The 12,732-nt window shown below is 45.0% G+C and overlaps 1 protein-coding gene across 1 annotated transcript; it reads left to right on the forward strand.

Annotated features, from left to right (window-relative positions):
• Positions 1 to 964: 964 nt before the first annotated feature.
• On the forward strand, positions 965 to 10,906 carry SERPINC1 (serpin family C member 1). The gene is given in 8 exon segments (XM_083743921.1): positions 965 to 1,051; positions 1,053 to 1,129; positions 2,214 to 2,592; positions 5,262 to 5,477; positions 6,746 to 6,883; positions 7,515 to 7,908; positions 9,522 to 9,586; positions 10,609 to 10,906. Coding segments are annotated over 8 exon segments (1,515 nt in total). The 5' UTR covers positions 965 to 979; the 3' UTR covers positions 10,783 to 10,906.
• The last annotated feature ends 1,826 nt before the right edge of the window (positions 10,907 to 12,732 follow it).

A 12,732-nucleotide genomic window follows, 5' to 3' on the forward strand; every position in this document is an offset into this window, starting at 1 on the left:
ATGAAAGCTTTGTTTGACAGATACGTGAGCCTCTTACTTTGTTGAAAGAAAAGAAACCCTGCTGAAGAATGGTGGAATATCTTAAACTGGGTGAGTGAGGAGATGTTCTCAGTCTGATGGGAGGATTGATTTTTTAATCACCCCACCCTCCACAACAGTGTATGCAGCCAAAAATCAACCGAAGACAATCCAGACTCCCAACTCTGTCACAGGCACAAACCAAGAATGGTGCATAACTTGCAGGTTCTTCAAAAAGTGTCTTGGGAACTATAGTTTTGTTGAGGTCCTGAGCATTGCCTGAGGGGGATTCATAGCCCTCCTAACAGAAATACAGCTCTTTGAGTTTCTAGGGAGATGGAGCTTCTATTAAAGCAGTTGAAATGCATGATGTAGGCAGGCCCTGTGTCTCTCCCCACTCTTCTTCCCATCCCAGTCATTGGGCTATTCCACCTACACCTTCCAGTCCTCTCCCCTGCTGCCCCCTGGCATGGCCATTTTGTTATATCTGCAGGTGCTTGTTATATCAAGCAATACTTATTTCTATGAAACCGTTCTGGGGGCAGGCATGGTTCTCATGCAAGTGCTCTTAAAAGAAGGCTGGCTGGGTGTTCCCTTCCTCTCTATGTTGTCATCCCATAGCTGCCACCTTTAAGACCAGGAAAGGCCATGTGTTGCAAAGAGGAGGGCTGGCTTGCGAAACTGCTTTCTCCCAGGAAAAATGAGTAGGATTACATTGCTTTATTCATATTGCATGTTTTCAACAAAACGAACAAGGAATAGTTTTAAGAAGTAAAACAGAGCTACTTTCTCCTGCTGCTGCTTCTCCAGTTCTGCTGGGTCTATCTGCAGTTTCGTATGTGCAGTATATATCCAGACATTCCCACATCGAGTTGAACATTAAATCTCCTCTCAGATCAAACATTGCTTGGCCTCACTCTTTGTTTAACCTGCTTCAGCTGGTCATTCTCCTTTGACCTCCATGGCCTTCCCGCCCCTTTTTTCCTTGTTTTGGCTCTGGCTGAGTAGAAGGAACACTCTTACTGACTGGGACTGAACTTTGCCAAAAGCAAGCAAACCAGCCATTTGCTCACCCTGCCTTAAGAGGAGAGAAAGCCCCAGGAAGGAGGAGGTAAGAGATCCCAGTTCTTGAAAGTTTCTTTAAAACAGAGCCAGTCCAGCCATTCAACCAGGTGACGTCACCTGCCTCAGGTGGTGGAGTTTGGGGTACTATTAAAAGACAGCAAAGGGGTAGTTCCCTCATTTATTAGTAAAGCCTTGCCTCAGTGGGGCAGCCATTTGAATTTTTGCACTAAACTGTCTGGGCATGCTGTAGAAAAAAGGTGATTAATTGTGGAACATGATACAGGTATATAAGATGGAGAAAAACTACTCTTATCCACAACATGCACCTTCTCATCCTACAACTTTGGGACACCCAGTGAAACTGTGAAAGATTAAGGCGAAGCAAAAGAAGGTGCTCTGCCATACAATGCAAAGTTCAGCTCTTAATTTGTGAACAAAAAATATAGCAGTGAAGGGTCTGGCCAATTTTGATGGCTTTAAAAAGGGTATTTGATGGATTCAAGGAAGATAAGACTGCCATTGGCTTCTAGCCATGATGTCTGCATAGTGCCTCAAAGGCACAATTGGGGCAAACAGGTAATTTTAGACGCTGGACTTAATGGCCTTACTGGGGGGAGGGGTGGCTTTTAGACACTCGGATAATCATAGAAACAGAGTTAGAAGGGACCCCAAGGTTCATCTAGTCCAACCCCCTGCAAGGCAGTCACATGTATTACTTCAGTTGCGAAGCATGCAATTAACATTTCTCTCGCCACTCCCACCTGGCATTCCATGCTTGACAATTGTTTCTACATCCTGAATGCATTAGAGCAAAAGAATGAAAAAATAAAATTGCCAATCCCAATTAAAAAAGCAAACAAATATGTCCAGTTCTTCATTTTAAACTCTCTTAGATTACAGCACCATCGTTACAGGAGTAAAATGCAGTTTGCTTCATCTGTCTTGCTCCTGAACACATTCATTGAGGAATAAGCACCATTTTCCTTACTCTCTGATTTCCTGCACTAAGATACTTCATGGGTGGTTGTTTCAGCAGGAAGTACCATAGGTGGTTTATCTGTATGCATGCTCATTTATGTTTGAGAAAGCTGGATCTCTTCATCTTTAGTCCACCCCCCTCCTGCTTACAGGAAGATGCAGCTCCCACTACTACTTCTCATCTGTATGTTGTCTGCTGTAACTCCACACCACCACTTAGTGAAGGATGTATGCACTGCCAAGCCAAAGGATATCCCTGTAAACCCTATGTGTATCTACCGCAACCCAGAGAAGAAGGCCCAAGAGGCTGCAGCCTCTGGGCCAATTCAAGAGAACCTTCCCAGCTCTACCAACCCACGTGTCTGGGAGTTGTCCAAGGCCAATTCTCGCTTTGCTGCCCTCTTCTACAAGAAACTGACCAGCTCCAGGAATGCCAATGAGAACATCTTCTTGTCACCCCTCAGCATTTCCACAGCCTTTGCCATGACTAAGCTGGGAGCCTGTGGCAACACCCTCCAGCAGCTAATGGAGGTAACGTGGGGGCAGGGTTATGTGGGGGCAGCCTTCTTGCATAAGACTGAGCTGGAGTGTTTCCTTTCGGAAGACTCAATGATTTCCACTCTATGCTTGGTTGTTAATCTTTCCACATGGTTTTTAGGTATTGGTTCAGTAAAGGTAAAGGGACCCCTGACCATTAGGTCCAGTCGTGACCGACTCTGGGGTTGCGCTTTAGTGGCCAAGGGAGCCAGCATACAGCTTCTGGGTCATGTGGCCAGCATGACGAAGCTGCTTCTGAACGAGAGCAGCGCACGGAAACGCCGTTTACCTTCCTGCCGGAGTGGTACCTATTCATCTACTTGCACTTTGACGCGCTTTCGAACTGCTAGGTTGACAGGAGCAGGGACCAAACAACGGGAGCTCACCCCGTCATGGGGATTCGGACCGCCGAACTTCTGATCAGCAAGCCCTAGGCTCTGTGGTTTAACCCACAGCACCACCCACGTCCCTTAAAGCTCATTTAAAACCATAGGCCACCATGAATAAAGAATATCACAGATCAGCATGTTGCATATAGGGCAGTTGTGCAAACAGAACAAGTGCCCATCAAACAACAAGACTTCCCCCCCTTTCCCCCCTCTTATGTGTCCCTAAATCTGCACTGGAAGGTCATACTGTTTTAAGTGGGACATCTCAGGTTGACAGAAGCCACCCTGGCTACTGATCCCAATCCAGAATGTCCTGCTTTGGCTCCAATGCTCTGGTCGTGCCTTGTCCCCATCACTCTTCCTCCCTCTGTTGTGGCACTTCTAGAAGCTGATGTCCAGAAGTACGTCTCTGGCAACGGCTGAGGAGGCCGCAGCTTCCCCTAGGCTGTGTGGACTGGCACTGCACCTCCCAAGGCCATGTGGACCAGCACAGGCTTCCCAGCGTCTCCCGAGGCAGAGGAAGCAGACCTCCTAGATCTGTACATACAAATTTAAGTTCTGAAAATCATAAGTTTTCAGTTACCAAAAACAAGACAAGCTTTTCATCCTTGTGACTATGGATTGTGATTTGTTTGGAACGTCAGGTCCACATCAGGCAAATGGGCATATCCACCTGGAGACCCATATATCTCTAAACCATGAGCTCCCCAGGGCTGTTACTCAGTGGGGCTTGTGCAGGAGGACTTGCAGGGGAACTGTGCTCTCCAGGGGCGTAGCTAGCTGCTCCAGGACCCAGAATGGTGGGGGTGGGGCAAGCCCCTCATGGGGGCGTGGCGGTGATCCGCTCAGGGGGGCACCGTGGCAAGCTGCCCACAGAGTCTGCCTGGCAGTTGCAAGCCCCACGCATCATTCCCAGTGCTACCCCACGCGGTGTGCCATTTTGTCACCCCCTCAAGGATGACACCTGGGTGGACCATACACCCCCCCCCACGCCCCTGGTGCTCTCCCTTGTCTCTTCCATCAAATAACATGTTTCATCTTGAAGACTAAAGCTTCCTCCAGACTCTCAGTATTTTGCTGGAGAAATTTAAGTAGGTACATACCAGAACTTTAGGACTGTTCAGTTAAAGTGACGAGGAAAGATGTGTAAGAATGTCCATTGTCATAGAACTACCCCACAAACAAATCAGTACAAATGCTCAGTAAATACCAGACATAGTTTGACCATTGTGGAAACTTAATGTCAGGAAATCAGGATGAATGCAGAATAAACAGTGTAGAGTAACCAGCCTCATATAAGCATATTTGAGTCAAATTAATGCATGAAGGGGTTAAAGCAGACATCCCCAACCTGTAGCCCTCCAGATGTTTTGGCCTACAACTCCCATGATCCCAAGCTAACAGGACCAGTGGTCAGGGATGATGGGAATTGTAGTCCAAAACATCTGGAGGGCTGAAGGTTGGGGATGCCTGGGTTAAAGCCATAAAGTAGAGCTTAGCCTAGGTCACTTCCCCTCACCTTGGGAGGAAATGGGCAACCAAGCCTTTCACTGTCTTAGTCTACATGTGAAATCAGTTGTGTGAGGAGCTCTGAGCTGCTCCCTCCAACCACATAGCTTTATCAACAAGAATGCAGTCTGAAACTAGCTTTTTTCTATACCAATGGTTTAGGAACTTTTACCATTTTGTAATCAAGCAATATTTTACTGCCTGTGCAACTTTTTTCTGACTGCTGTATGGAAAAGTACATGAATCTGACCTTTGAATAGTTTTGTAACATAACCATTTTATAAGTTCCCAAACATGTGGTCTGCCTGTGTGGTAGGGAAGTGGGATACTTAGGACCTCAGTGGAAGGGCACATTTTTAAAGTTTTCTAGTCTCTCAGCCCCACTCACCTCACAGAGTGTTTGTTGTGGGGAAGGAAGGGAAAGGAGAATGTTAGCCGCTTTGAGACTCCTTAAAGGGAGTGAAAGGCGGGATATCAAATCCAAACTCTTCTTCTTCTTCTTCCTTTGCTGCATGTTTTGCCATGTTAAATCTCTGCTGGGGTTCTTGCCTCAAACTTGGGTCTAGGCTTCCAGGATCCCAACAGACAAAGTAGTAGCAAGTGCATTATAAGCTATGGTAGACTAAACAAGTCTGCCTCTTCAGATGCATCCATTTGGAAATACAGTGGTACCTCGGGTTACAGATGCTTCTGGTTTCAGATTACAGACTCCACAAACCTTGAAATAGTACCTTGGGTTAAGAACTTTATTTCCTGTTTTTCCAGGTTTTTCAGTTTGACACCATTTCAGAAAAGACATCAGATCAGATCCACTTCTTCTTTGCCAAACTTAACTGCCGACTTTACAAGAAAGCCAACAAATCATCAGAGTTGGTGTCAGCCAACCGCCTCTTTGGGGAGAAGTCCTTCAGCTTCAACGAAACCTATCAGAACGTTAGTGAGGTGGTTTATGGAGCTAAACTATGGCCTTTGAACTTCAAAGTGAGTCATAAATGTGATGATGCTATTAAGAGGTGTGAATATATTTCTTATTCTCTTAGACATTTCTGAACTTGAAGGATGAATACTGATGTATGCAAACTAGAAGTTAATGCAGGTTTTTGTTTTCTTTTGTTGCTGTTTGGGAGCTTAGTTCCTCCTCCACACTCCACATTCACTTTTGCTCCTCAAATGACTCACATCCTAGCCTCACATCCAGACCTGATTTCCTCCTCCTCTTTGCCCCCTCCTACTGGGCTGCCCTGCGCCTCCCAGCACTTTGCAACTTTACTTCATTTGTTCAGTGGTAATATTTTCTAATTCTGTGCTAATTTACTTCTGGATTTGGCTGCTGTTATGGACAAGTTATAGGGTTGCCTGTTTCTTAATGAATTGTTATGATGGAAAAAATGGAATAAAAACATTATGGAGAACTGTTCGGTGTGAATTAAGATTTTCACAACTATGGTTTTTACTTTCAGGGCTTTGGCTTAGAGTCATTCTCTGGATTTTTTCTGTTTATTTCAGAAAATGCATTTGTTTCATAAAATTTACATACTACTTGATTGACGTTGTCATAAGTCATCAATAAGCTGCATTTAAGACAGTGTATGCTACAAAATATGCTTACACCCCCCCTATGGTGTTATTCTGTTATTACATTGGTGTTGGCATAGCCATATTACCTCCACACCCATATATAGGTCCTATTCTTTTTACAGAAGGTCAAGACAAATGGGGACCATTGAATTTCCCTGGGCAAGGAGTTCCAGAACTGCAAACTACTACCAAGGAAATTCTCTCTCACAGTCAGAAACTGCTGTGATTTGAGCACAGTTGCCCTGCAAGGTGCATTCATTTACAGTGGCATGCATGTGCCATTCACTTATAAACACAGCCGCTTCCCTTAGTGCACATGTGAGTGCTACTTATGCCCCTACTGCATTTTTCTTGGTTTTTTAATCCTCCAATTCTGTCAACTGGCCAAGAGGACAATTTGTACTGACCTGTATAGTTTTGGCTGGTTGGTAACCATGACTTTGGACACATGACCAACCACATATTTTTTCCACATAGGCTGATGGTCTTGTCTCCAGTTCTTTATTGAAAGGTATTATGTCCTTTACTGTAGGTGTTGAACAATAGTACTGAGGGACTGTGGTTGAGAAATTCTATTAGCTTTGAACCAAATTAAATAATTAAACCTCTGAATACGTTGTCTGGTAGAATGTGAGATTTCATAGAGCCTTTTTCTATGCCCCACCTTTCAGGAAAAGCCAGAATTATCTCGGGCACTCATTAATGACTGGGTGGCAAACAAAACAGAGAAGCTCATCAATAATGTGATCCCGGAAGGAGGCATTGATGCCCTCACCGTTTTGGTACTAGTCAACACTATTTACTTTAAGGTATGGAAAGGTCACAAGAGTGGCATTCTTGAACTGATGAAATGTGGTTTAAAACCTGCCCAGAGAGGGGCTGTTGATGGAAGGAGAAAACCAAGCCTAGCTATGTTCCTGACGGCAGGGTGCGTGTGGCAGCCATGCCCATGATGATGCTGGCTTCACAAAACTGACCAAGAGGCCGATGCCAGGAATATAGCTAGTCCGCAGAGAGGATGTGGAGCCAGTTGTGAGGGAGCATTGTCTGATTGCCTGCCCAACCTTACAAGGCATAATTGTAAACATCAGTGGGAATGGAAGTGAGATGATCAGTTTGTGTATCCGAAGCCTGTTTCTGTCGTGATCTCTTTCAATGGCCACTCACTCAAGACATCTCAACATGAAATAGTTACTACTGAACCTGTCTTAACAAAGGTGGGGTCCCCCCCCCAAATCTTAAGGTGCTTTTGTGTAGATCCCAATCCATTTCAGTGATACAGAGCCATGTGTGGTAATTATTCCAGATTAATAATTTCCTTCTGGGGAGTAAACCTGCATGGGGTTGGTGAGAAGTCAGGGCCAAAGTAAATTGCGCTGGGTAGTCCAGATCCCTGGCTTCTGACTGATTGTTCTCTTTTATTTTAATGCATTAACCCAGGGCCACTGGAAATCAAAGTTCCAGCTTGAAAATACAAAGGTGGAGACCTTTTACACAAATGGTTCTGGGCCTTGCCCTGTGCCTACCATGTATCAGGAAGCGACATTCAAGTACGCCTCTATTGAAAGCTCCAAAGTGCAGGTCCTGGAGCTGCCCTACAAAGGAGATGACATCACCATGGTCCTCATCCTGCCCTTTGCACAGACCCCCCTGGCAGAAGTGGAACAGGGGCTGACAGCCGAGAAGCTGGAAGGCTGGCTGAATGCCCTGAGAGAGGTCTCCATCTCAGTGCATCTGCCCCGCTTCCGTATGGAGGACAGCTTCAGCCTGAAGGAGAAGCTAAAGCAGATGGGTCTGACGGATCTTTTCAGACCGGAAGACGCCAATCTGCCAGGTGAGTCTTGAAGGGGTCCTGTGCTTGGAAAGAGGATAGGATGCCCCTCTGCCCTTCCAAGTAACCACCCTCAGCCTAACATTTTATGCAGAGAAACTCACACCTGGCAACAAATGTTTTTGCTGTTAAAAAAATAAAGGGGGGCGGGGAAGAAACACCTTCAGTTTCAAAGATCCTGGAGGTTAACAACTTGGATTCCTAAGATTCTCATATTTTATTTCAAAGCATAACAACTTTCTAGACCTCCTTATTGTAAAAACATCCTTCCTTGGAGGTTTTTAAGCAGAGATTGGATGGGCATCTGTCATGGATACTTTAGTTGAGATTCCTGCATTGCAGGGGGTTGGACTAGATGACCCTTGGGGTCCCTTCCAACTCTACAATTCTATGATTCTATGATTCTATATGTTGGCATACCCGTGTTTGGTCTCAGGAAGTTCATGGAGCTTCTACGTTCTGCTTGTCACTCTAAAATCTGCAGTCACGTACTATATGTTCTGTGCCCCTTTATTTACCGATCCAAAATCTTCAAATAGATTGACTTCAAAATAATATATCCAGTTTTAACAATCATATGCAAAACTTTGCTTATATGCTACCTCCGTGCCCCAGGCCACACATACAATTTATCAGGAATAGCCTTGGTCTCATTACCATGAGAGACAAAATAAAAGTAGCCTCTCCAGATTTTCTAAGAATGTATATCAAAAAGTAAATAATAAGCACATGGTAAAAACAACCCTAATTATAAAACTAAACAAACTTCTTTACAATTATATTTTTTGCCCTGGTTTTGAAAGCCCACCGTCCCCAGGTGTATTTGAGCATCTGGTGGATAAAATGGAAGTCTTGCTCTGAAACCCTGATCATATCAGGTGTTGGTGGTGTCTTTGGCCCCCCAGATTTTGCTGAACTACAACTCCCATCAGCCTCAGCCAGCATTAGCAATAGTCAGAGGTGATGGCAAGTTGTAGGTCAGCAACTTCTGGAGGCCAGAGATTCCCCACACCTGGTTTATATGATCCATCAGTTCAGACCATCAACATGCATACAATCTCTAAGGTCAGTTCAGAGATCCATCTTGTGCCACTTTGAAGTGGTGGATAGAAGTCCATCACCATATGCTGGAGGGCATTCTAGCTACGGTCTACTCTCTGCCTTCTAGTGCATTCCTTCTCTTTTGCAATCAATTTTAGCCAGGTTTCTGATGCAGCTCGCCCTTCCTTCCTTCCTTCCTTCCTTCCTTCCTTCCTTCCTTCCTTCCTTCCCCTCTCTCTTTCTCTCTCTCTCTCTCACACACACAAGCACCTTTTGCATCCTCTCTACAGCTTCTCATGCAATGAGAAGCAGTGCCATAAGTGTATACATTCCATCACAGGGGTGCCAATTTGAATAAAATATTTGAGGGGGGGGCAGGTAAGCCCCACTCCACAGAATTGATCACATGATGTGGCTGGTGCGCGCGCGCGCGCACACACACACACACACACACACACCATTTGCTGGCAATTTCTCCACAGACTCAATGCTTAATAGCCACATCATAAACTCCTGGGCCGCCTGCTTTTCCCCAATTTATACAGTAATATTACTGTAATTCTTGTCTTTTTCAGGGATAATTTCAGGTGCCCGGAGGGATGTTTTTGTATCTGAAGCATTCCACAAAGCCTCTCTAGAGGTAAGCCGGTGCTGTTCTCATTGCCGCTTTCAACCGCCTTTCAGACGGCTGCAGCACTCACACACAGGGGCTATCTCAAAGGTATTTGTGTTGCAGCAGGTATCATTTTAGGAGAGACATTTCCACCATTGTAAGAGAAAAGGGACGCGGGTGGTGCTGTGGGTAAAACCTCAGCGCCTAGGGCTTGCCGATCGCATGGTCGGCACTTCGAATCCCCGCGGCAGGGTGAGCTCCCGTCTTTCAGTCCCAGCTCCTGCCCACCTAGCAGTTCGAAAGCACCCCTAAGTGCAAGTAGATAAATAGGTACCGCTTTAAAGCGGGAAGGTAAATGGTGTTTCCATGTGCTGCGCTGGTGCTGGCTCGCCAGAGCAGCTTCGTCACGCTGGCCACGTGACCCGGAAGTGTTTCTGGACAGCGCTGGCCCCCGGCCTCTTGAGATGGACGCACAACCCTAGAGTTGGACACGACTGGCCCGTACGGGCAGGGGTACCTTTACCTTTAAGAGAAAAGGGCGGATGCCTCAAAATGGTGAATACATACCTTCCAACATTTGTCTGATGAAATGGCTGACATCCCATTGCTCCAAAATATATAAAAACATAATTAAACATTTAAAAACTTCCCTATACAGGATTGCCTTCAGATGGCTCGGGGTCAGATAACTCCATATCCTCCAGCATTTCTCCAGTGGAAACAGGGACAGTCTAAGGAAAAGTGGGACATTCCAGGATCAGATCAGAAACTGGGACAGCTTCTCTAAACCAGGGACATCCCTGGGAAACTGGACACTTGGAGAGTCTGCCACTATACTTTTGATCAGCATGTGTATATATTTCAAAATCTGCTTTCCAAGTAGTCAGGGGGGCACCTATTTAGTTGATTAGTAAATGAAACATGCAACCCTAGTTATGTTCTCAAGGGATAGGGCATCATGGAAGAAGAAAGCCCTTATTTCTATTGGTCTCCAGTGCAATTGCTCTTTAAAACATGTGGCCTAAATTCTGTGCATCTTTGATTGGCAGGTGAATGAAGAAGGCAGCGAGGCAGCTGCTTCCACAGCCGTCATGATCACAGGCCGTTCATTTCCTTTGAACAAACTTGTCTTCAATGCTAACAGACCTTTCATGGTGCTCATACGGGAAGTTGCCATCAATGCCATTCTCTTCCTGGGCAGAGTAGCCAATCCCTGCGCTTAACACTTCAGGTTGTTTTTCAGTGGTCCTCCTCCTGTTTTGAAACAGCTAATAAAAAGGTATCATTGCTGTATCTCTCTTATAGTATGACATGTTTTCAAATTACAACTAAACCCATTCTTACTCAGCTGTACGTTTTGACTCTGAAATGCCTTCATCATTATTATTCTGTTATTATTTTTTATTAAATTTGTTTACCGCAGGGCAGTTCACGACATAAAATTACAATATGAAAACACAAATATATAAAAATGCATAATAAAAACAAAAGCAAAGACAACCCAAAAATTCCTCCTTCCACAACAGGAAGACTTGCAGGACAATTTGCAGAGGCAAAGGCACCATCTGCTTGCGTATTGTGTGTGTTCCCTCTTTCATGTCTTTCTCTTTCCATCTGTCCTTCCTGCATTTTCTTTTTCTTTGAAAATCTGAATCTTGGAAGAATACATTGAAGATACAAAGGTTTGTTTCTCACAATTTACTACACACACCTGCCTCTTCAGCTATGTTTAGAGACAGTAGTTTATTAACTGGTGGTACCTTAATTTAACCTTTAAGATGGCAGATGTTTGGAGAGGCTAGCTGCACCACAAGAGAGGTGTATTGGGGAATGATCCCTCCCCCTACCGCCCTGTGAATAACATAGCCACTCTATTCCTAGAGACCAGGAAGAGCGTGCCAGCTATTTGGAAGCCATTCCCAAATGATGACAGCTTTACTGAATAAATAGTTGGCTATGCAAATTTGAATTCTAACTTGTTGACTTTGATTAATAAAATGAAGGCCCCAAGTCCCATTAATGGAGGTTGATCACAGATACATGGTATAGCAAAAGGGGTATCAAAATAATAAACACCCTGCCTGCCCCGTGGTGTATATAGCAATCTGTGCATTTATTTCCACTTAAGAACAGTGGAAGCATTGAAGAGCACTCAAGATCCTACTTGCACCTTGAACTGAAATGAATTCTACTTTCAGTATATGCCACCTGATTCTATGCATATTTACTCAGAAGTGATAATCCTTTAGTTCCATGTACCTTGCATCCTTGTAATTGTGCATAGGATACAGCTTTAGAGCGTTTCTTTAGCGGTTGCCATCTTAGCAACATTTTTGAATTGCTGAAGAAGATGGCTGTTATCTTAGTTGTTCATTAAAGCCCATGCTGTGGTTTTTGGAAGAGCCTTTGCCACAGAAGCGAATGATGATATAGGGCTGCAATCCATGGACAATGGCAAAACCAGGAAGGATAGGTTGTACAACTTGTGACCCAAGAACGCAAACACAGCCTCCCACTCATATTTTCTTTGCGCTTGACAACTTTCCTGGTGGACCACTGTACATAGCTACATTTGGCTTGGTGACATGGGCATGAGGCATGTACGAAGCTACCACTGTGAAAGCTGAAGAAGCTGAATGATTTCAGTTTGTCCATGAAGACCAGTGAGGGGCTCCAATAAATTGAAAAGACATAGGAAAACTGACTTTGCGTGAGTAGTGAAACTTAGTTTGGGGTGTTTGGGTTGTTAGGCGAGGGGCACTACCGCTGGTATGCTCCTTCAGGGCTAGTTTGCACACCTTTGGTCCCCACCTTGCACTCAGTTCTCACCTGTGGTACCTACAAGCTATCAGCATGCAACAGCGGCCACAGCCTGGGAATAGCTTCGACTGACAGACTTCACCAGATGTGGGTGGCTGATGGGTCTTAAACCTTGGTGAGTTAAGGACTTCCCTGCATGCGAAGACAGGCTCCAGCAGATTGGGTGGATGAAACCAAGAGTGGGTCCAACGATCAAGAATGCAGTTTCTGCATGTGCTGTAGAGGGAAGTGAGGGGCAGACAGGGCTCATCAGTCAGGGAAGGTAGTCCATCTAGAGAAGGAAAACTCTGATCCTCAATCTCCACTGCCTTGTAGGACATCTTTGGGAGAAGAAAAGGCTAAGGAGTAAACCC

The sequence above is a fragment of the Podarcis gaigeae genome, assembly GCF_964106915.1.
Source record: "Podarcis gaigeae genome assembly, chromosome: 6".
Taxonomy (NCBI): Eukaryota; Metazoa; Chordata; class Lepidosauria; order Squamata; family Lacertidae; genus Podarcis; species Podarcis gaigeae.